General features: G+C 53.0%; 3 protein-coding genes across 6 annotated transcripts in view; 2 read left to right on the top strand and 1 right to left on the bottom strand.

The window, feature by feature from the left end:
* Positions 1-6,184, top strand: part of NUP160 (nucleoporin 160) — a 59,402-nt gene extending 53,218 nt beyond the window's left edge. For both annotated transcript variants that reach the window (XM_073658987.1, XM_073658988.1), the window contains 6 exons: positions 3,429-3,552; positions 3,638-3,739; positions 4,405-4,546; positions 4,737-4,862; positions 5,460-5,564; positions 6,014-6,184. In XM_073658987.1, the coding sequence (XP_073515088.1) occupies positions 3,429-3,552; positions 3,638-3,739; positions 4,405-4,546; positions 4,737-4,862; positions 5,460-5,564; positions 6,014-6,103 (689 nt within the window). In that variant the 3' untranslated portion in view covers positions 6,104-6,184. The remainder of the gene's footprint in view (positions 1-3,428; positions 3,553-3,637; positions 3,740-4,404; positions 4,547-4,736; positions 4,863-5,459; positions 5,565-6,013) is intronic.
* Positions 6,185-8,484: 2,300 nt separating this feature from the next.
* On the top strand, positions 8,485-21,017 carry FNBP4 (formin binding protein 4). Its single transcript, XM_073658979.1, has 17 exons — positions 8,485-8,681; positions 11,698-11,781; positions 11,869-12,005; positions 13,106-13,289; positions 13,643-13,790; positions 13,893-14,025; positions 14,511-14,834; positions 15,238-15,427; positions 15,504-15,613; positions 16,434-16,538; positions 16,634-16,767; positions 17,622-17,803; positions 17,882-18,168; positions 18,280-18,400; positions 18,500-18,756; positions 19,741-19,898; positions 20,144-21,017. Exons 1-17 carry the CDS (start codon positions 8,579-8,581, stop codon positions 20,238-20,240), a joined length of 2,754 nt encoding a protein of 917 aa, XP_073515080.1. The 5' UTR covers positions 8,485-8,578; the 3' UTR covers positions 20,241-21,017.
* A 976-nt stretch (positions 21,018-21,993) lies between these two features.
* AGBL2 (AGBL carboxypeptidase 2) overlaps positions 21,994-24,304 on the bottom strand; it is a 48,903-nt gene continuing 46,592 nt past the window's right edge. Inside the window, exons 21-22 of one of the 3 annotated variants that reach the window (XM_073658978.1) lie at positions 24,108-24,241; positions 21,994-22,183 (exon numbers count right to left, since the gene is read on the bottom strand). In XM_073658978.1, coding sequence (XP_073515079.1) covers positions 22,172-22,183; positions 24,108-24,241 — 146 coding nt within the window. In that variant the 3' untranslated portion in view covers positions 21,994-22,171. Of the gene's footprint in view, positions 22,184-22,370; positions 24,242-24,304 lie in introns of those variants that run through there. The other 2 variants (XM_073658977.1, XM_073658976.1) reach the window with 2 other exon arrangements.

Raw genomic sequence — 24,304 nt, 5'->3', positions numbered from 1 at the left:
CGCTGGAACGTATCAGACACAATAATGTACAGAAAAAGGCCGAGGACTCGGAGACATAAGCGCTCCTTTATGAAACTGAAGGGCAGGAATAAGAGGGCAGATCCGGGAGGATGAACATCGGCTCCGAGACGACAGTCCTCAACAGTTATAGGGTCCGTCCATCACACGTCCTCTAGCAGCCTCCGCTCTATGGGAACGACCCTGTCCGTCCATCACACGTCACATGTCCTCTAGCAGCCTCCGCTCTATGGGGCCGACCCTGTCCGTCCATTACACGTCACATGTCCTCTAGCAGCCTGCGCTCTATGGGAACGACCCTGTCCGTCCATCACACGTCCTCTAGCAGCCTCCGCTCTATGGGAACGACCCTGTCCATCCATCACACGTCACATGTCCTCTAGCAGCCTCCGCTCTATGGGGCAGACCCTGTCCGTCCATCACACGTCACATGTCGTCTAGCAGCCTCCGCTCTATGGGAATGACCCTGTCCGTCCATCACACGTCACGTCGTCTAGCAGCCTCCGCTCTATGGGGCCGACCCTGTCCGTCCATCACACGTCACATGTTCTCTAGCAGCCTCCGCTCTATGGGGCCGACCCTGTCCGTCCATCACACGTCACATGTTCTCTAGCAGCCTACGCTCTATGGGAATGACCCTGTCCGTCCATCACACGTCACATGTTCTCTAGCAGCCTTTTCTCTATGGGGCCGACCCTGTCCGTCCATCACACGTCACATGTTCTCTAGCAGCCTCCGCTCTATGGGGCCGACCCTGTCCGTCCATCACACATCACATGTCCTCTAGCAGCCTCCGCTCTATGGGGCCGACCCTGTCCGTCCATCACACGTCACGTGTCCTCTAGCAGCCTCCGCTCTATGGGGCCGACCCTGTCCGTCCATCACACGTCACGTCGTCTAGCAGCCTCCGCTCTATGGGGCCGACCCTGTCCGTCCATCACACGTCACATGTCCTCTAGCAGCCTCCGCTCTATAAGGCCGACCCTGTCCGTCCATCACACGTCACATGTCCTCTAGCAGCCTCCGCTCTATGGGGCCGACCCTGTCCGTCCATCACACGTCACATGTTCTCTAGCAGCCTCCGCTCTATGGGGCCGACCCTGTCCGTCCATCACACGTCACATGTTCTCTAGCAGCCTCCACTCTATGGGGCCGACCCTGTCCGTCCATCACACGTCACATGTCCTCTAGCAGCCTCCACTGTATGGGGCCGACCCTGTCCGTCCATTACCGTCACATTTCCTCTAGCAGCCTCCGCTCTATGGGGCCGACCCTGTCCGTCCATTACCGTCACATTTCCTCTAGCAGCCTCCGCTCTATGGGGCCGACCCTGTCCGTCCATCACACGTCACATGTCCTCTAGCAGCCTCCGCTCTATAAGGCCGACCCTGTCCGTCTATCACACGTCACATGTCCTCTAGCAGCCTCCGCTCTATGGGAATGCCCCTGTCCATCCATCACACGTCACATGTCCTCTAGCTGCCTCCGCTCTATGGGGCCGACCCTGTCCGTCCATCACACGTCACATTTCCTCTAGCAGCCTCCGCTCTATGGGGCCGACCCTGTCCGTCCATCACATTTCCTCTAGCAGCCTCCGCTCTATGGGGCCGACCCTGTATGTCCATCACATGTCCTCTAGCAGCCTCCGCTCTATGGGAATGACCCTGTCCGTCCATCACATGTCACATGTCCTCTAGCAGCCTCCGCTCTATGGGGCCGACCCTGTCCGTCCATCACATGTCCTCTAGCAGCCTCCACTCTATGGGAATGACCCTGTCCGTCCATCACACATCACATGTCCTCTAGCAGCCTCCACTCTATGGGGCCGACCCTGTCCGTCCATCACACATCACATGTCCTCTAGCAGCCTCCACTCTATGGGGCCGACCCTGTCCGTCCATCACACATCACATTTCCTCTAGCTGCCTCCGCTCTATGGGGCCGACCCTGTCCGTCCATCACACGTCACATGTCCTCTAGCAGCCTCCACTCTATGGGAACGACCCTGTCCGTCCATCACACGTCACATGTCCTCTAGCAGCCTCCGCTCTATGGGGCCGACCCTGTCCGTCCATCACACGTCACATGTCCTCTAGCAGCCTCCGCTCTATGGGAATGCCCCTGTCCGTCCATCACATGTCCTCTAGCAGCCTCCACTCTATGGGGCCGACCCTGTCCGTCCATCACACATCACATGTCCTCTAGCAGCCTCCGCTCTATGGGGCCGACCCTGTCCGTCCATCACACGTCCTCTAGCAGCCTCTGCTCTATGGGAATGCCCCTGTCCGTCCATCACACGTCACATGTCCTCTAGCAGCCTCCGCTCTATGGGGCCGACCCTGTCCGTCCATCACACATCACATGTCCTCTAGCAGCCTCCACTCTATGGGAATGACCCTGTCCGTCCATCACACGCCACATGTTCTCTAGCAGCCTCCGCTCTATGGGAATGACCCTGTCCGTCCATCACACGTCACATGTTCTTTAGCAGCCTCCGCTCTATGGGAACGACCCTGTCCGTCCATCACACGCCACATTTCCTCTAGCAGCCTCCGCTCTATGGGGCCGACCCTGTCCGTCCATCACACGTCACATTTCCTCTAGCAGCCTCCGCTCTATGGGGCCGACCCTGTCCGTCCATCACACGTCACATGTTCTCTAGCAGCCTCCGCTCTATGGGAACGACCCTGTCCGTCCATCACACGCCACATTTCCTCTAGCAGCCTCCGCTCTATGGGGCCGACCCTGTCCGTCCATCACACGTCACATTTCCTCTAGCAGCCTCCGCTCTATGGGAACGACCCTGTCCGTCCATCACACGTCACATGTTCTCTAGCAGCCTCCGCTCTATGGGGCCGACCCTGTCCGTCCATCACACATCACATGTTCTCTAGCAGCCTTTTCTCTATGGGGCCGACCCTGTCCGTCCATCACACATCACATGTCCTCTAGCAGCCTCCGCTCTATGGGGCCGACCCTGTCCGTCCATCACACGTCACGTGTCCTCTAGCAGCCTCCACTCTATGGGGCCGACCCTGTCCGTCCATCACACGTCACGTGTCCTCTAGCAGCCTCCACTGTATGGGGCCGACCCTGTCCGTCCATTACCGTCACATTTCCTCTAGCAGCCTCCGCTCTATGGGGCCGACCCTGTCCGTCCATCACACGTCACATGTCCTCTAGCAGCCTCCACTCTATGGGGCCGACCCTGTCCGTCCATCACACGTCACATGTCCTCTAGCAGCTGCCGTCTCCCGGTGAGATTAGAGCTGATTGCTGGGGACTGGAGACGCCGGATCCGGCAGTCAGTAAGGATCGTGTCTTTGTGAATCCTTAGCTCAGCTTTAAAGTGACAAATGGCTCCAGTGCCAGATGTCAGTAAATCGTCCTCCGCTTTGTCTTGCTTGCAGGCAGCGCGTCTGCTGAGGAGATGGTGTCTCTGCTGGTGCAGGCGGGCTTGTTCGATACTGCGATTTCACTCTGCCAAACCTACAATCTCCCCCTCGTACCCGTATTTGATGGACTTACGTACAAGTAAGACAGAGGGTTGTTGATGCGTTTCAGTGTGTCAGGCACTCGTTGCATTAATGACATTTGACTCTCTTACTATTACTGTCAGATGCATCAAGTTACAGAACGGCGGAGAGGCTGCGCAGGCGGAAGGTTGGCAGTGGTTGGCAGAAAACCAGCTCTTGTCCATGGTGACCACCAAAGAATCAAGGTAAGGGTCCGTCCTAGTGATCACAAAAGGGACAATGAGTCTCAGCAATTTGTCTTGGCAGAATATTACTGGGGACTTGTCCGGTCCGGTCTCAGGTGATGTGTCCACGGCGTTGACCGGATTTCACATCCCCGTCCTGCGAAATATTGGCTGCAGACGTCACACTTTGCGCGGCAGAGACTGAGGTCCGCGGCAAATCCGCAGAATCTGTGCATTATATTGTGGACGTCAGCAGAGTCGGCCAATGGGGACGATCCCTGGAAGGTAGAAACTCCTGAAAACAGAACTTCAGGGACTTTCTTCTTACAGATAAAAGCCCAATGGTTCATGGACTGAAGGCGACGACCACAGGGAGCCGATCCGCTGCAAACTTTCCAAAATGGGAAAACCCGTAGAGGCAAGAAACCCCGGATTTCTGTTCTCTGCTGTGCAAAAAGGGAAAACTGCAGCCTAAAACGTCACGCTGCACATTTACTCCAACTTTCTTTTTTTTTTTTTTTATTCAGCAGCGAGAACAAATTTACTAAAAAAATCTTGCTGATTACCTGCAGATCCTGGAAAATCAGCACCATATCCACCTCATGTGAACAGACCTTTATCTATTTAAAGGGAATGTAGTTCAGGTCTCGGATACTGAACTTCTTCTGTTTCTCACATCCTTCTAGCGCCACAGATGAAGCCTGGAGGTTACTGATTTCCTATCTAGAGAAATACCCTTCCCAGAACCGCCGGTACCATCGCTGCGTGATTGACCAGCTGCTTTCTTACGGGATCCCTCTGCCCAGCTGGTTAACAATCAGTTATAAGGTTTGTACTGACCCCATTCTAGAATTGTTTTAACCCAGCGGCCCTAAATCCGTTGTGTGGGCCCCGCTACAGGGTGACGGTGGTCTCGCCCCCAGTGACCAGCTCCACTTTGCTGGGTGTGTGACGGTTTGTAGTGACACCATTGCGCAATTCGGAGATTTCTCCACTTTCTCGTCTCGTTCGTCATCAGGAGGTGGATGCGGCAGAATTGCTGCGACTTTACCTGAAGTACGATCTCCTGGAAGAGGCGGCCGAGCTCGTGCTGGAATACGTAGACGCCATCCTGGGGAAAGGACACAGGGATTTTGGAATAGAGGTGCGTGTGGATACATCTATATAGCACCAGTAAGTCCACGGCTTTGCAGACGTCATCGCTGTCCCCATCGGGGCTCACAATCTATATTTCCGTCTGGAGTGTGGGAGGAAACCGGAGGGAGAATGTACAAACCCCTAGCAGGCGTTGTCCTTGGTGGGATTTGAATCCAGGACCCCAGCGCTACAAGGCTATCATGCTAACCACTGAGTCACCGTGTGCTAACCACTGAGCCACTTTGCTGCCCCAATATTCATTTGGATCCAAACTGAATAGTCTCGTATATACATTTGAGGCTATGGCATTCAGGTCAGGAGACCCGTAGATAGCAAGGACCTCGTGCGTTGTACTTGGAGGGTGAATGTCAGAGGTCTGAAGTCGGCATCAAACTGAATTCAGAGTCTCCAGATTTGTGAATCGTAACACAAAACTCTCTTGCTTTATCCCGTATAACCCACAAATACATTATCCACACGAGGCAGAATTGGGAAAACAGCTGAGCTGCGATACCTGACGCAACCTGTAGACTAAGGTGGCGCTGTTTTCGGAGGAAGGCTGCCACGATTTTTAATCCTTTCCATCTCGTATGCTTCTCACTAGTGGCCTCTGTCCGCCTTGTCTCCGTTGGTTTGGCTGCCGTATTCCTCCATCGATCACCTCCTCCAAGCGCTGGAAGAGAACAACAACAGTCGGCTGAACAGAGAGGTAAGAGCCGTATTCACACAGTGTGCTGCTCGGGGCGCGGTCCGTGCTCCGATTATAGGACTTGTCCCCCATTAGTCCCTGCACATTCTGCTGTCCCGGGTTTCACATCTGACGCCTGAACGGGCGGCGCGCCATTCTTACCGGATGCCACAATAGGCCCCGTTCTCAGTCCTTGTGTGCCGCCTGCTGCTACTGGGATGATTGACATCTAAGGACGAGCGCAGCCTGAAGCCAAAGCTTCTCCTGGATCCCTGACCGTGGCGACCAATGATGATGTCATAGTGATGTCATGCCGCACTTCACACCATGGTCATATGGCGGTATAAACCCCGGGGCCTGAGCGATGGAAGGGGAATATGTTATAAACTGTAGCTGTGAGGGATTAAAGCCGTGGGGCCAGACTCGGACGATGCGTGCGCCATTAATGTCTTCCTCCATTTCCTCTGCAGCTTCGGGAGAAACTCGGTGACAAACTCGGCTACTACTTTCAGAAACTGGGAGAATCCACGTCGCATCTGCTCGGCCTCCGGAGAAGCTAGCGCCGCTCTGTGCGCCTCCGTTTTCCCTTTATATCTGTATTTAGTCATTTTTGTAAAATAAAATTGAATATTTTCTATGTTCTCACGATCTGGAGTCGCCTATTTCTCTGTAGATGTGACGCTCCCTGCACGGCCTCCTCAGTGATGGATCATTTACATTAAGTTTCTGGCGTAAGTTATATTAAATTCATTAAACTGCTAGCAGACTCCGCCCCCTCCTGCTAAGCCCTGCCCACTTTTCAGAACCGTGTTATAAAGGTGGATCCAGCCGCCGGCGGAGCGTCAGTAATGGCTCATTGTAGCGGCCGGTGGTCAGTGATTAGAGACGCCCTGAATACAACTGCAATATGAAGCTCTGTACAATGTGAACAGGAGCGGGGGCCGGTCCTCGTCCTCATGGACTCCTTGTGTCTAGGTCTGTGCGGGTGTCCCGGCTGCACTGGAGCTCGGCTCACAAGGTAAGAGCCGGCGATCTGCCGGAGCAGCGGCTGTGGTGGGCATCAGCTTTCACCCCTTGTTCTATTTTTAAAGGGGTTATCCGGGCATGTAACATTCGGATCGGTTATCAGTGTCTGATCGGTTGGGGTCCGGCACCTCTGCCTATCAGGCACTGGTCAGAGCGGCTCAGTCGCTGCGCGGCTCTACTGACGGATGTGCAGTATTCGGCTGCTGATGGACCCGCGCAGCGACTGAGCCGGTCTGACCAACACCTGAGCCAGACCCCGACCGATCCTAAAGATTAAAGTCCTGGACAAGCTCTGTAAAGGGACCATAAGGGTTCAGGGTACCATGGTCACGCCCCACCGTCTGTACCGTGTGCCCCTCCCCCCACTTAAGTTGTGACCGCTGCTATCCATCTTTCTGACCCAGCGATCGTTTCCACGATTGTGGTGGAGGAGCGGATCCCCCCCCCCCCTTTGGGCCCATTACTTATGAACAGCCCTTTCTGCCCCGGTTCTGAGGACGCTCCCGGGGCCGCCGCTGACTGATGTGACCATTGAGCCGTCCCCGGATAGACGGCGGCTCCTGTGAGGCTGCGGAGCCTATAACATCAGGGCCGCCTGTGCGGAGCTCAGCACCAGGCTCTGCGGGCGGTGACGGCACATCCGGGGGAGCAGCTGCGGCACCGAGGACTGTGCTGACCGCGGAGCCGCCATACTGCAGTTACACTACATATCCATCTGTTGAGCCGCCATACTGCACTTATACTACATCTCCATCTGTGGAGCCGCCATACTGCACTTATACTACATCTCCATCTGTGGAGCCGCCATACTGCACTTATACTACATCTCCATCTGTGGAGCCGCCATACTGCACTTATACTACATCTCCATCTGTGGAGCTGCCATACTGCACTTATACTACATCTCCATCTGTGGAGCCGCCATACTGCACTTATACTACATCTCCATCTGTGCAGCCGCCATACTGCACTTATACTACATCTCCATCTGTGCAGCCGCCATACTGCACTTATACTACATCTCCATCTGTGCAGCCGCCATACTGCACTTATACTACATCTCCATCTGTGCAGCCGCCATACTGCACTTATACTACATCTCCATCTGTGCAGCCGCCATACTGCACTTATACTACATCTCCATCTGTGCAGCCGCCATACTGCACTTATACTACATCTCCATCTGTGCAGCCGCCATACTGCACTTATACTACATCTCCATCTGTGCAGCCGCCATACTGCACTTATACTACATCTCCATCTGTGGAACCGCCTTACTGCACTTATACTACATCTCCATCTGTGCAGCCGCCATACTGCACTTATACTACATCTCCATCTGTGCAGCCGCCATACTGCACTTATACTACATCTCCATCTGTGCAGCCGCCATACTGCACTTATACTACATCTCCATCTGTGGAACCGCCTTACTGCACTTATACTACATCTCCATCTGTGCAGCCGCCATACTGCACTTATACTACATCTCCATCTGTGCAGCCGCCATACTGCACTTATACTACATCTCCATCTGTGCAGCCGCCATACTGCACTTATACTACATCTCCATCTGTGGAGCCGCCATACTGCACTTATACTACATCTCCATCTGTGGAGCCGCCATACTGCACTTATACTACAACTCCATCTGTGCAGCCGCCATACTGCACTTATACTACAACTCCATCTGTGCAGCCGCCATACTGCACTTATACTACAACTCCATCTGTGGAGCCTCCCGCCCGTGTAGCGCCGCCCCTCCACCCCGAGCAGCAGCTCCTCATCGCCGCCCCCTCCCCCCATCACCGCCGAGCTCCGACTGCGCAGGACCGAGACGCGTCCCTACCTCACTAGCAGTGTGGGATCGGCCTCAGCCTGTCACGTGACTTTGCGTCAGGGCGCTGGTTGGTCACGTGGTGATGTCCAGAACGTCTTTCTTTTGTGTCAAGGGAGGGACGTGACGTCATATTCCTGCGCCCGGAGACCCGCCAGTCGTCTGCGCTCTGATGGGGAAGAAGACGCGGGCGGCCCCAGGCCGGAGACCCATCCTCCAGCTGTCACCCCCGGGGCCCCGAGCTGCCGCGGTGCGGGACGAGACCGGCTCAGACGGTGAGGCCCGGGCCTGCTGTGTGCGGAGGGGCGGTACAGGCCGCAGTGCTCTCCCGGGGTCTCGTCAGTCGGGTGGGCCCGAGATATCGGGGTCTAGTCAGTGGTGCCCAGCACGTGGCGCCTGCTTCACAGGACGGAGACGAGATGACTAATGAGCTGCACCGTCTCCTGGAGGCTCCGCGCTGCCGTCACCGGCGGATTATTGGCTCCGACAATCATTATTGTCACCGGGAGCCTGCGGATCCGTTGCCCTCCCCCAACACCGCAGCCGCCGGACTCCCCCAGTGACCCGAGCGACAGGAGCGCAGCAGCGGGGTCTCCAGTCACATCCGCCGGCCGAGGCTGTCACCACCCTGTAGTTACGGGTCACACCGACTCCACCGGCCGAGGCTGTCACCGCCCTGTAGTTACAGGTCACACCGACTCCACCGGCCGGGGCTGTCACCACCCTGTAGTTACGGGTTACACCGACTCCACCGGCCGGGGCTGTCACCACCCTGTAGTTACGGGTCACACCGACTCCACCGGCCGGGGCTGTCACCTCCCTGTAGTTACGGGTCACACCGACTCCACCGGCCGGGGCTGTCACCTCCCTGTAGTTACAGGTCACACCGACTCCACCGGCCGGGGCTGTCACCACCCTGTAGTTACGGGTTACACCGACTCCACCGGCCGGGGCTGTCACCACCCTGTAGTTACGGGTCACACCGACTCCACCGGCCGGGGCTGTCACCTCCCTGTAGTTACGGGTCACACCGACTCCGCCGGCCGAGGCTGTCACCACCCTGTAGTTACGGGTCACACCGACTCCGCTGGCCGAGGCTGTCACCACCCTGTAGTTACGGGTCACACCGACTCCGCTGGCCGAGGCTGTCACCACCCTGTAGTTACGGGTCACACCGACTCCACCGGCCGAGGCTGTCTCCACCCTGTAGTTACGGGTTACACCGACTCCACCGGCCGGGGCTGTCACCTCCCTGTAGTTACGGGTTACACCGACTCCACCGGCTGTGGCTGTCTCCACCCTGTACTTACAGGTCACACCGATTCTGCCGCCGAGGCGGTCACCGCCCTGTAGTTACAGATCACACCGCAAGCCGGTCACTGCTCTGTAGTTACAGGTCACACTAGGATTAATGCGCTGTCCCACCGCGGGTCACCGCCCTGTAGTTACAGGTCACACTAGGACTCATGCGCTGTCGCACCGCGGGTCACCGCCCTGTAGTTACAGGTCACACCGCAAGCCGGTCACTGCTCTGTAGTTATGGGTCACACCGGCCGAGGCTGTCACCGCCCTGTAGTTACAGGTCACACTAGGACTCATGCGCTGTCGCACCGCGGGTCACCGCCCTGTAGTTACAGGTCACACTAGGATTCATGCGCTGTCCCACCGTGGGTCACCGCCCTGTAGTTACAGGTCACACTAGGATTCATGCGCTGTCGCACCGCGGGTCACCGCCCTGTAGTTACAGGTCACACCGCAAGCCGGTCACTGCTCTGTAGTTATGGGTCACACTAGGATTCATGCGCTGTCGCACCGCGGGTCACCGCCCTGTAGTTACAGGTCACACTAGGACTCATGCGCTGTCGCACCGCGGGTCACCGCCCTGTAGTTACAGGTCACACCGCAAGCCGGTCACTGCTCTGTAGTTATGGGTCACACCGGCCGAGGCGGTCACCGCCCTGTAGTTACAGGTCACACTAGGATTCATGCGCTGTCCCACCGCGGGTCACCGCCCTGTAGTTACAGGTCACACTAGGACTCATGCGCTGTCGCACCGCGGGTCACCGCCCTGTAGTTACAGGTCACACCGCAAGCCGGTCACTGCTCTAGTTATGGGTCACACCGGCCGAGGCTGTCACCGCCCTGTAGTTACAGGTCACACTAGGACTTATGCGCTGTCGCACCGCCGGTCGGGGGTGTCACTGCTCTCTAGTTACAGGGCACACCGGGAATTATGCCCTGTCGCACCGCCGGCCGGTGCCTTTACCTATAGATGTGACCGGAGAATGGAGCCAGCTCAGGATGAGACAAAGAATGACTGAACATCAGAGGGAGAAGTGTACACGTCTGATAAAGGATGACGTACTGACCATCGGGGGTCCCTGCAGTCCTCTCTCTCCATCCCCTGGCAATCTTAACGAGCTCCGCAGCCCCATTTTGCACGTAGCCAGGGAGCACTGTTTTCTCCAGTCCCAGGCGATGTTGGTCGGGCATGTGCCCCTCTCCTCCTCCCCCGGCTACACTGAGGATGGGGCTGTACAGAATCTCATTCATGGCTCCTTTTTCAGGATTGATCACTGGAGGTCCGACCGCTATGAATAGAAGATGACCTTTAATTTTGGGAATTGCCCTTTGAAGGTCGCAGAGTTGTAAATGAGTTTTTGATTAATATCTTCCACCTATTGTAATGAAGATCAGCAATGTAAACTGACCTGCAGTGCGCAGCAAATCAGTACATCCTGCAGATTTCACCCTTTAGGATCAGTCATCAATATCAGACTGGGGTCCAACACCTGGTACTCCCCCCTGATCTGTGTGCAGCTGGATGTGCACAGAGCCAGGACTGTACAGCTCCACACACTGTGTACTGTCCGTTCTTGGTACTGCAGATCGGAGCAAATTCACTTCAATAGGAGCTCAGCTGCAGTACCGAAAATGGCCACTACATGTTGTACGGAGCTGCGCTGTTTTGGTTCTGTACATTGTGTACATCCAGTTATCGCCTGGACTGCAAACAGCTAATTGCGGGGGGTGTCATATGTCGGACCACCCACTATTCTGATATTAGTGGACAACCAAATTAGCAAACTTATTGAGCAGTAAGTGAGCTGGTACTGGGAGGAATGGCTTATTACAGCAGTCCAGTTGTGTCTAGAGATCTGCTGGCCTTCACTCACTGCTTGTAATCAGATGATGAAGGGGCCATATTGGGCTGTTTCCCTGCGTTGGTCCTTGTGGGGTCAGGCGGACATAGGGCACCCAGTCTATGATCCTGTATCCTCTCCCCAACAGAAGACGTCGACTCTCAGAAAGGACTCGTTCCTCCTGCCGCAGTGATGGTGACCGAAGCGCCGGCCGCAGTAGTGAAGCCTACGGGTAAGATCTGAGGGTGAAGCTTCACCCACCTCGTCCCTCTCGGCACACGGTGACTGTGAACTATAAGCTGACCGTCTCCTTCCACAGGTGGATTGTGTCTGCTCGGAGCGTACACCGACAGTGACGACGAGGATGGAAACACTACAGACAAACCCGTATCTGTTCCCAGCACTAAAGGAAACACTTCTGCTGATATTGACAGCACCTTGGCTAATTTCATGGCGGTGAGGAACGACCATAAGTAGATAAAACCTTAAAAGTTTCCGCGCCCCTCCCTACCCCCTTTAATCATGTGCAGGGATGGCCGTGCATCGTTAGTTTATTAATGGGGAGAGGGGAAGAACAACAACTAAGAATGGCATATTGAAATCCAGCATGCCCCATGCTGTTCTACATCTTCTGATAGGTGTGATGAGACCCCGTAGACCCCCTCACACATTGCATAGTTGCCTGACTGGCTTCAGATTTATGGCATTTCCTCTGTATAGACTATAACTCTGCATTTTAGTTCAGTTTTTCAGAAACCGCAAATCTAATTCTCTGTGGCAACATACATCAGCTGCAGACTTGCTACAATGCATCAGTGCAGGGAACTCTAAGTATTGAGGTTCAAACAGTAACTATGTGGAAAACTCTGCGGTGTCTTCCTCTGTTCAGAGCATCCGTTGGGAGATTTTGCAGAGGAGGGAATTAGTATCTCTGCATGCAGCGCTATTCTCTCCCTTCAAATCAGCAAAACTGTTACTGGGTCTGCGGGCCCCCAGTGGTTGGGTCTGCCGCCCGCCCCCCAGTGGTTGGGTCTGCCGCCCGCCCCCCAGTGGTTGGGTCTGCCGCCCGCCCCCCAGTGGTTGGGTCTGCCGCCCGCCCCCCAGTGGTTGGGTCTGCCGCCCGCCCCCCAGTGGTTGGGTCTGCCGCCCGCCCCCCAGTGGTTGGGTCTGCCGCCCGCCCCCCAGTGGTTGGGTCTGCCGCCCGCCCCCCAGTGGTTGGGTCTGCCGCCCGCCCCCCAGTGGTTGGGTCTGCCGCCCGCCCCCCAGTGGTTGGGTCTGCCGCCCGCCCCCCAGTGGTTGGGTCTGCCGCCCCCCCCCCTCCCAGCGGTTGGGTCTGCCCCCCCCCATTGGTTGGGTCTGGTGGGCCCCCTAGTGGTCAGACGGCTCTCGGCTGCTCCTGAATGTCAGATGTAATGTTTCCGTTTATGAACAGCAAGCAGAGATCTTGGGAAATGAATAATTAAGACTTAAATTGTAATGAAATTATTTTATGGCGATGACTTCGGGGTGCAGGCGATTAAAGCGATTGGCGCGGCACTGATTGTTTTCTTCCTCAGGAAATTGATGCGATTACTGCTCCTGATGGAAACTCTGTCTCCACATCTGCCGTCCCCCCACCGACCCCTCCAAAACCGGATCCAAAGGATTCCCATGGTTCCACATCGGCTGCTCACAATGGCTCAGATCCCAGCGCGTCCGGGGATATTTGGCATTACGACACGCAGTGCTCGCTAGCGGGAGGTGAGTGAGCGCTCACAGATCATAAAGGTGGATAAACTCCAAACACCCCTGCACCCGAATGATGTATATGTGCCCTACCTGGTCAGGAGTGAGGATTAGATGGCTGTCGGATGGCACACAGCCTTAAAGGGCTATTCCTGTCTTTTGATGGGATATGTACAGGATTTGACATTAATTTATAGTACATCCTGATCCCATCAATGGGAACTGTACTATCTGCACATACTACACATCAGTGATATCCTGTGGATTTGCCATAAATGTACGAGACGGGAAGACCCCTTAAATCTTGCATGCTCCTCACAGACCCCGAAGTGCGATGCATTAATGAGTCGTCCATACTTCTCTTTCAGTTGGAGTTGACATGGGAGATTGGGAGGAAGTGTGGGATGAAAATACCGGATGTTACTACTACTGGAACACGCAGAGCAATGAAGTCACCTGGCAGCTGCCTCCGAGCCTGGCCTCCCAGGTGCAGGGTGCGCAGGGACACGGCAGCAGGTAAGGGCATCTCTCATCTTCCTCCTTCTATAGCCGGGGCGGAGGTCCCGAGGGGAGCGGGCCGGCTCCTGCTGGGTAGTAATGGATGATTGTGATTTACAGCATCAAGGCTTCTGCGATATCGGCTGCTGCCACCGCAGATTCTCTACCAGCCGTTAAGGACGAGGCTGCAGCGGTGCCGGCGGTGTCCGGTGTCGGCAGCGCTCCGGTGCTTCTGAAGAGAGAGGCTAAGAAGGTAGGATTACCTCTGTGTATCGGCTCCTAGAGCTGGAGACTAGGATTGGACCCAGACAGGCTGCAGAAGTCAGTGAGTGAGGGGCTCCAGATCCGTCCTCAGTGGTAGAGCTAAGAGCGTGTGCCAGACGTCTGCTGAGATTGTCAGGACTGCGCCTGATGGTCACATTTATCTTTCTGGAGGGGTTTGGCACATGTTCAGCTGTTGAGGATGTGGGGGTCCTACCTTCACCCAACCTGCTTATCACGGAACAGCCCCTAATAAGAGCGAGGACATCTTACGAGGAGGAAATGTCATTTCTTAGGCGACTTATTGGGGAACTTATGAACCATCCCCCCCAATGGAGGCTACAAGAAAGAGATTTAACCGTAAGACCCCAAGATCCTCTTCCATGACTCGCAGCCTGAAGTCTCCAGGGTCCCCTTTTAGAAAATGGGGTTCTTTTTGTATTTTGTCTTTTTACACCCCCCCTGTCCCTGTTGTAGGAAGTGAATGAAGCCGTTCAGGCCCTTTCCAATAAGGAGGAGGAGAAGCTCGGGGTGGCCGCGTCGCTCCTGGCACCACTTCTGCCAGATGACGTGAAGGAGGAGGAGGAACGCTGGCGGAAGAAGGTCATCTGTAAGGAAGACTTGGTGGCGGCAGCTTCTGAGGACGAGGAGGACATGGCCACGGTCTGTACTGATGGAGAACCCGCTGCAGATGACCAGGCCCGGGATGACATCTGCAGCACCGTCCAGTCTGGAGAGAGCGAAGAAGAGACAGAGGAGCAGGACACGCTGGAGCTGGAGCGGGTGCTGGAGAGAAGAAAGGTTCGGCATTCATTCCTTCTCCTGAATGTTGTTCCCACGGCGCTTAAATATGAGCTATAAATGGCTCCCGCCGAGGTTTTCTTATAAATAAAAAGATTTTAGTTAATGTGAGACCTGCGCTTTGTGCTTATGTTGGAGCAGCCCAGGATACGAGACCTGCAGATACTAATACATGGTAACATAAGAGCCTTATAATGAGGAGTGACTGTGGAAATTGTCATGAAGCGCTCTGCCCCTTTAAATGAGCATTTGTATCTGGTTTTGCAGATTCAGTAGTAACTAGAGATTCACCATGCTGTATCATGGACTACATGGCTGCATACAACTTATATGACGACTGTTGCTGGTGTCCGTTGTATTGGATGATGTCCCTTTAATCTGGGTGACTTTATTCTCTTGCCAGGCTGAGCTGAGAGCCCTGGAGGAGGGCGACGTCAGCGTGTCCGGATCCAGTCCACGCTCAGATTTCAGTCAGAACGACGAAGCCCAAAAGGCCAAACCTCCCGTCAGCAAGTGGAAAGTGTTTGTGCCCGTGGCTAGCCCCAGCTCCAGCCGCAGCTCCAGCAAAACCGGGCGAGACACTCCTGAGACGGGTGAGTGGTTGTGACCAGATCATCCACTTCTATCTGTACGGACACTGGGGGTAACGTAGGCTTGTTATATTCCCAGAAATGGGGGCCGAAGCCGCAGAATGTCCTCCCCCTGCGAAGGAGCCCGAGAGTGAAAGCGTGAAGACGAAGACGCCGCCAAAGCCTGAGCAAGAGGAAGAGGACCTGAAGGTAACGTCGTCTGGTGGATAGGGGTTGGCCAGGGTTAGAAAACATGGTGGCGTTCTTGGGAAAACCAGCGCTACCCGTCTACAGGCTGCAGATGTGTTGCTCTTTTTAGAAGAAAGCCGCCATGTTGTTGCCCAGTATGGATCGATTCAATCTCCTCTATGGAGCTCTCCCATCTGGACATCCCCCCCCCCCCCCCCCCCTCCATTAGAGTATATGGTACAAATGAGGGAAGGGTCCGCGCTATAAGCCGGGCACAAAGCTGGTGAAAAAAATGACGTCTTCTCCCAGCAATAGCTGCGTGTTGTACAAAAGAAGCCGCCAGGTCACAGCTGGGACGCTGCGTCTGTCTGGACGCCTCCAAGTGATACGCAGGGTGACATATGGGTCCCTCCGTCTAGTGCATGACTGTACTGGTTGCTGCTCGTCACTCTTACAGGGGTCCTCAATGAGGGTCTTCCCTCCAATATCCATGTACTGTAACGCAGCAGTGCCTCCCTTGTTCTGCAAAGCTTTCTTCCTCCTTTTTAGATTTTCTTCCTCCTTTTTATATTTTCTTCCTCCTCTTTTATATTTTCTTCCTCCTCTTTTATATTTTCCTCCTCCTTTTTTATATTTTCCTCCTCCTTTTTTATATTTTCCTCCTCCTTTTTTATATTTTCCTCCTCCTTTTTTATATTTTCCTCCTCCTTTTTTATATTTTCCTCCTCCTTTTTTATATTTTCCTCCTCCTTTTTTATATTTTCCTCCTCCTTTTTTATATTTTCCTCCTCCTTTTTTATATTTTCCTCCTCCTTTTTTATATTTTCCTCCTTTTCTTCAGTTCCAGATTGGAGAACTCGCCAACAACCTGATCAGCAAGTTGGAATTTTTGGGCATCAACAGGCAGAACGTGTCCAATTTCCACGTCCTGCTCTTTCAGACTGAGGTGAGTGGTGGTTGCAGGATTTTTTTTTTGCAGCCCCCTCTTCACCATCGCCCGCCCGGTCTTCTGACATTGTTCGTTTTGGGTTTTTTTTTCAGACCCGAATCTCAGACTGGCGGGAGGGCGCCCTCAGCGGAAGCTACTTGAAACGCAAACTTCAAGACGCATCAGAACAAATAAAACTGTATGAAATTAACGCCACTCCTAAAGGCTGGTCCTGCCACTGGGACAGGTACGAATCTTCCCCAATTTTCACCTTTCACATCTCAAACATGACTTTGTGACATCACCACCTGACCTCGTGACCTCATCCTGTCTGGAGACTGAACGCGGCGGAAATGTAGTTGCTGGGGCAAACTGAGCGCTCGGGCCGCAGATCGGAGAAACTTATGTGGTAGCGGTGTATGCATAGTGTTCATGTAATAAGGAGGTTCCCCGATCGGACAGAGGGTGCTGAGTGCACGGCTGTGGGAGGGCGATTGGGGGGACGCGCATGCGACCGCTCTGTGACCCTTACAGGATTTTGGAAGCCTTTGTTTGTCTGCGTAACATCGGTGAAGTTTCCACAAGCTTCATGATGCCAAGTGTCCGCGAAGATCAGGATTCTGTCTCTCGTCACGCAGGTCAGACAAATTATTTTTTTACATTTGTTTTATTTTTTATTTCTTTTTTTTATTTCTTTTTTTTTTTTGTGTCCTCTGCTTATTGAAGATTTTTACTCTTTATCTTTCAGCTCTAAGAAAATAAACTCAATTACGTAGTTTGTGTGAATGAGCGGCGCTATTAGAGGAGGTCACGTGAGCGTGACGTTCCCCCGAGCGCTGCTCGCCTCTAATCTCCCCTCTCCCCATTGTACTCTGCAATTGATTATCAACTTAAGATTTGCCCTTTTTTATATTGCAAAGTTTGCTAACCTTTCCCTGCCGTCCTCGTGGGAGGATGGAGTTTTTTTTCCCCCCCCTTTTCTATATGTTGGGTTCCCCACCTCTGTCCGCTGGATGCAGCCACAGGGGGAAGGGACCTAATGAAGGATTCGACGGTGCAAAAGGCGGAAACTTAAAATCTTTCTCTGTTTTTGTGATTCAGGGATCATAGACGTTATTTCTATGTTAATGAAATCTCAGGAGAGTCGCAGTGGGAGTTTCCCGATGTGGAAGAGGAAGAGTCGGCACCCAAAAATAAGTCTGAAGCAGCCGCTAAACTGGCTGAAAGGGACAAGGTCCCTGGTGCCCCCGCTCTTCCTCCGGAGCCGCCAGCGTCAATGCCAGGTAACTTATTAGGACTTGTGGTGTCCCTGTGAATGGCGGCTGCCCGGACACCTGTTAATTGTTCCTGTCTCTTCCCAGTTGCAGCCAGTGTGCCAGCTTCTCATTACTGGGAGTTTGTGCAGCCGCCGCCTCTCCCCCTTGAAGCTCCTCCGCCGCCGCCACCTCCTCCTGACTCGCCCCCCCCTCCTCCTCCTCCTCCTCCTCCCCCACCACCTCCCCCTTCCTCACCGCCCCCCACTCCCCCAATGGAGGATGGCGAGATACAAGAAGTTGAAATGGAAGAAGAAGACTGTGAGGAACCTCCGGTCCCGGGCACGGAAGCGATGCTGGTGAAATGTGTGAATTCGGAGGTCCCGGCAGCTAAGGTGAGGGGCAACGGGACTTAAAGTTAGAAAAGGCCCTACCTGAACAGTCTATGGGCTACGTGGGGTATTGCAGGTAAGCCGCCCATTCAAGCGCCTGTATCTGTATTTTAGGTAAAAGCAGAACAGTCTGCGAAAGGCACCAAGCGGAAAGCTGCGGCCGAAGTGTTCGGAGAGCAGTCTGTGACTATCGGGAGTTGTCCGATTCTCTACACGCAGCAGTCCATCTCCGCAGGTCGGATGTCGGGAGATTTCTATTACCACAACGCTTTACTACCTTGCTATTTTTCCATTGTAATTCTTTTTTTTTTTTTCCAATATGCTGTCATTCCAGCTCCTGTTATGGCTGCCATGAGCGTCCCCTCCAGTTACATGGGACTTCCACTACAAGTCCCGTCCCCCGTTATGATGAGCAGCATAGACTATGCTATTCCAAGTGCCAATATGGTGCCCACCATCCAGCATGCGTTGCCACATACGTCCATGTCCACGGCTACAGCTCCAGAGCCGCAGGTTCCAGCATCGCAGATCCAAGCCCCCCCAAGCAAACCCCCGCCCCCAGATAAGCCAAAAAAGAGCAAAAAACTAAAGGTAACACTCATTGATAAATAGAAGTCAGACTGGGGGGGTAGGGGGAGCGTCGCCAGTCATCAGGGGAATTGTAGTGTTACTAGAGGACACGATTGGGCTGTCGGACCCAGATGGGGTCCTGAGTGGCCTTTCATCCACGTGCCATCTTCTTCCCTCAATGGGGCAAATAAACAGGGTTTTCTTTAAACTGTACCCAAGATTTCAGGTGACTTTTTAGAATAACTTGTGAGTGTATATATGAGGAATAATCATTATTTCTGGCCATTATGTGACTGGCATCCTGCAGGTTCTAGCTGTAATGATCAGTTGTTTCTGAGCTGGTGGATGGAGACTAGTTGCTATGATGTCTCACAGACATGATAGATTCCTGCTCTCCTCTCTATGTAGCACCATGGGGAGCATTATACTGAGCAGTGTAGATGTGAACCCAGCTCTGGAGTTTAATAAAACAGTTGCCATAAAGCAGTAGCATGGATAAAATTCTACAAAAGTACTAAGAAGTGTAGCTGTGAATCCTACCATGAGGTGAGCTGGCAGACCTAATACAGCAGTACTGAGCAGTATAGCTGTGAGATCAGCACAGGGGTGAGAGAAACAATAGAAAGCTGCAGCAATACTGAGCAGTGTAGCAGTGAATCCTCAACTGTAGTGAGCTAAAAGCAGCAACATGGAGGAAGTTATACAGCAGTGTATCCAGATCAAGAGTGAGATCAAATACTGGAAACTGCAGCACGATCTGTATCTCGGCCTGTCTCTTCCTATTAACTATAATAGGCAGCTGTAATCTGACCCGAGACAGATTTTTAGCAGTTTTTTAGAGTGACTGATGAGTTCAGGTGTCAGTGGGAGGGGAAAGAAGTGGCTTATAAGTGGAGGAAGAAGCTAATTTTCATGAAATATTACACAAGTTTGTTGAAATGACAGCAACCATATAACGCTTGTGCTTGAGGATCTGAGCAGAATCTGAGCTTTCGCTCTCCACAGGTGAAGAAGAGTAAGGTGAAGATGCCGTCACTGGTGCAGAAGTGGCAGAACATTCAGAAGGAGCTGGACGAGGAAGAGAACTCCAGCTCCAGCGATGAAGATCGCGGCGTCCTGAACCAGAAACGTATCGATGAGTGGAAGCTGCATCAGCTGTCCAGGTATGTGAGCGCGGCGCCCGGGCCTCTGGTGCGCGGCGCCGGGGCCTCTGGTGCGCTTGAAGCGATGCACCAAACGTTACGGCAGCAGACTGCCGTTATCAGGTGACGCCTTTCACAATGCAGCTACCTGAGCAATCATCTGCCCGCCCCAGAGACCCTGCGGGGGGCCGCCCATGCATTTCTATGGCAGTGAGCCTCCGGTCTTTGATACATCCGGCTGCAATTTACTGTTCGTCTCATTTCAGTGGCATGGCGGAGAAGAACGCCAACTTTGAAGTCCTCCCTGAAGATTGGCGACAGAGATTAAAGAGGAGGAAAATGGCTCCCAGCACGACAACCTGACCCCAGCGTGGGACACCGTAGAATGATATCCACGTTTCCCTTCACGGCGCTGTACTTTCCTTCTAGGAATGTCGGTCATCTCCTCGGATCATGCGTCTGTTGTGACTTTCACCAGCTCGGCTGCCTTTTAACTTTTGTCCGAGGCCAGGACCTGTCTCTTTGTGTTTTTGTTCTTTTTCCTCTTTCCCGCGGTGATGTACATTCCTCCATTCCTTCCGATCTCTGTACCCTGTGGAGACCTGCAGGAGCATCTTCTTTTCTAAACTTTCCATCCTATGGCTCTAGAACTTGCAAAACTACAAATCCCAGCATGCCTTATGGCAGTCAGGACATTCTGGGATCTATAGTTCTCCAACTGTTAGAGCAGCGCAGGCTGTATATCGCGCTCGATCTGTACGTGCAGAGCAAAGATCGGACTCCTGCGGAGGGATAATCATGGCGGTGCACACGAATCACTGAGGTTACCGCAGCCACGTCTCCTGCAGTCAGGAGCAGCGTCGGAGGAGCGCTGCTCCAGATGAAACGCTGCTCAGCAGTCGCCCCGTGATCCCGCTGCTTTCTGTGTGAAGGTGTCTGGTCGGCGGCAGCGCGGTTCCCACGGGGAGGTATTTATATAAAGTGTTCACTTTCTGTTCTTGTCTCCTGCATCAGCTGTAAATACGTGTACATTAGTCTGGATGGGCGACCCGGATTTTAACGCCTTCAGACTTTTTTCCCCACTGTTTTCTGTAAATGCTGTAAATATTAATAAAACGCATTTTTACCTGAGAAACTAAATCTGTCGTCTCGTGTTTTAAACTTCGAACTGGAGCTTAAGATGGAGACCTGTCATCAGCCCGAACGCCGGCAGGTATGAGAAGACTTGGCGAGTAAAGCTGACCGGTGTGGCACTGCCCGGCTTCTCCCTATCCTGCCTGGGGATGGTGAGTACAGCTGCCCAGTGACCTGAACGGTCCGGTGTGGCAGTACCCAGTTTCTCCCTATCCCGCCTGGGGCCAGTGAGTACAGCTGCCCAGTGACCTGAACGGTCCGGTGCAGCAATGGCCGGCTGCTCCCTATCCCGCTTGGGGCCGGTGAGTACAGCTGCCCAGTGACCTGAACGGTCCGGTGTGGCAGTACCCAGTTTCTCCTTATCCCGCCTGGGGCCGGTGAGTACAGCTGCCCAGTGATCTGTACGGTCCGGTGTGGCAGTACCCAGTTTCTCCTTATCCCGCTTGGGGCCGGTGAGTACAGCTGCCCCGTGACCTGAACGGTCCGCTGTGGCACTGGCCGGCTTCTCCCCGCCTGGGACTGGTCACTGAGCGGTGCTGATGACCTCACGAGACGAGTGCATGATAGTGCGGTATTATGCACTTGTCTTGACAGCTGTGTGGGGTCGTAACATTGTCAGCATTGCTCTATCCCAATGCAGGGGTGAGCGGCGCCATATAACCCCTTTATAGACCAGGGTCCCACGGGTTTGCTGCGCTCTTCCTCAGTGTCACCATGATTTGCAGTTTAATAGCTGTGTGATTTTGCAATGAATCCAATGATGCATCATGAAGCCACGCTGCGCCGGCCACGTGAGACTGCAGCCTATAACGCATTGGGTCAATGCGTTTCACCTGAACGAGTCCCGGAGCCATGAATGGGAGGACGCTTGCAGTTTTGCCATCCAGCTGACAGCGCTGCGGCACACGACTGGTGAATAGATACTAACCGAAACGCCGACTGCCTGAGCCACGACGCCAGTCTGAGAAAAGAGAAGTCAGCGAGGAGATCAGATGCATTTATGGAAGGGCGATCTGTATCCAGGGCAGGACGGGTCCGTGCCGTGATCTATAGCGGAGGCCGCGGCTCCTGTGCTTTATTCTGCACAGGATCAGTCCGTTCTTACTGACGCTGAGATTTGCTTTCTACATCAGGAGGATGAGTTACCGATGCCGCTTGTGTCACCCCGATGGCTGCGGAAACAAAAAAATAACCCTGATAAAAGGCCTCCGGCCCCCTCTGACGGAGCAGGGACATCACTTCTGGCATTTCTATCTATTCACTGTTACGGTATAGGACTGTCCAGACTTAGAAAAACATGGCTGCTCTTTCGGACACGCCATGAGCCGGCGCACCGTCCAGCAGTTTTTTGGTGCACATTATAGTACATTTTTTGGGGTTGCAGGAGCCCCGACGCCTTGTGCTGAGTCCTCTGAACTTATTGTAAAAGGATCAGGGCTGGTGCAAAAATACCGTCACAAACTGCAGCACACGACACCATTTTGCCACTTTTTAATGCCTTTTTTTTGTTTTGTGTACAGAGGGGTTAAACTTTGCACCCTTGACATTTGTATTCCTCACCATTTGCAAGATACCTGCTTGCTGTCATTGAATAGAAACCTTCAATGTATATTATTAACTCCTTCATGACACGGGATTTTCCTCCCCTTCTTCCCAGAGCCATAATTTATTTTTCCGTCAATATGGCCGCGTGAGAGCTTGTTTTTTGTGGGACGAGTTGTACTTTCGAATGGCGCCACATTGATATTACCACATAGTGCACTGGAAACCGGGAAGAAAAAAAAAAAATCAAAGTGCGGTGAAATTGCATAAAAGTTTTTTTTTTTTTTTTTTTTTTTTTACCATGTTCACTATATGGTAAAACTGACCTGTCGTTATGATTCTCCAGGTCAGTACGAGTACGGAGATAAAAAAACATGTATAGTTTTTATTTTTTTAAGTGATGTAAGAAAAAAATTTTGCTCATATCTCCATTTTCCAAGACCCGTAACGTCTCCATTTTTCGGGCTCGGGGGTGAGCGGAGGGCTTATTTTTTGTGTCGAGCTGATGTTTTTGATACCAATTTGGATTAGGTAGATTTTATTTATTTTATTTTTTTTTTATTGCGTTTTATTGCAATGTTTCGGTGGTTTCATTTTTTTTTCATTACGCCATTTACCGATAGGAGGATTCATTTTATATTATTATAGATCGGATATTTCTGAACGCAGCGATACCACGTTTTGCTTTTTTTTTTTTTTTTTTTCAGTGGGCAAAAAGGGGGGTGATGTGAACTTTTTTTTTTTTTCTGGCTTTTAAAAACTTATTTTTCACACTTTTCACTGACTTCAATAGTTTCCTCAGGAGACTTGAAGCTGTGCTCATCCGCTCGTCTGGGCTACATATAGCAGGGCTTCAGCCCTCTAGTGAAAAATCACCATCTCCTGTGAACGCCGGCCATGGTCCACGATTAAATCAGCCATCAAGTTCCGGGGAAAGGTGCGGGCTCAGCGTCGGAACCCGCATCAAAGGCGGGGACACGACCTTTTGACATAAAATATACGTCAAAGGTTGTGAAGGGGTTAATAAACTATGGTTCTGATTTCATTAAAGGATTTATGCCAGAATTCTGGTGTAAAAAAAAATCTCAAACTATTTTGCATCCCCAACTGGAGTAAGGTTTCTGGCGAGGAGTACGCGCCTGAGTCATTAGGAGACTGCACCCCTTAATCCGGTGCGTCTGACTCCTGTGCCCCCTCATCAAGACCCACGAAAACAACGTCGGCCTTGATGGATCGAGGCCTTTGTAGCAGGAGTCAAAGTAGAAGGGAAATCTGTGCTGCATTTCTCCTTCACTGACAGCCAACAGAGATCTTACAATAGTGAAGCATTGATCCACAAAGCACAGATAGAAGGAGTCTAATGTAAATCTGTCCAGGGGTCGTTTATAGCAGGACCCCAGAACAGAACGTGGCAGAAGAGAAACATTTGGGGATATTGTTCCGTTCCCTTCTTTCCTGCGCTGTCGGGTGATCGGTGACGGCGGCTCCACCGCTCACGTAGCCATCAGGGTTATATTCAGGGACGGGCAGAGAATAATTCCCGGCTCCTTTTACCTTGTAGACTGTGGAGTCCTCTGAGGCCGTTGTGGTGAAGGAGGTGAAGGACTCCGACTTCCGTACTTTTGGCAATGACCCGACGGAGTCCGACATTTCCTTCTTTGGTTTTGACAGAAGGTTATTCAAATAGTCTGCAACAATGGAGAAAGGTGACGTTAGGTCCCATGGGGGTGATTGGGAGCCATCCCTGCACA

The sequence above is a fragment of the Phyllobates terribilis genome, unplaced genomic scaffold (genome assembly GCF_046119375.1).
Source record: "Phyllobates terribilis strain yellow unplaced genomic scaffold, ASM4611937v1 Scaffold_13__5_contigs__length_258822181, whole genome shotgun sequence".
In the NCBI taxonomy this organism is placed as follows: domain Eukaryota; kingdom Metazoa; phylum Chordata; class Amphibia; order Anura; family Dendrobatidae; genus Phyllobates; species Phyllobates terribilis.
The sequence above is the reverse complement of the archived record's forward strand: the minus strand, read 5'-3'. Positions and strand labels throughout refer to the sequence as shown.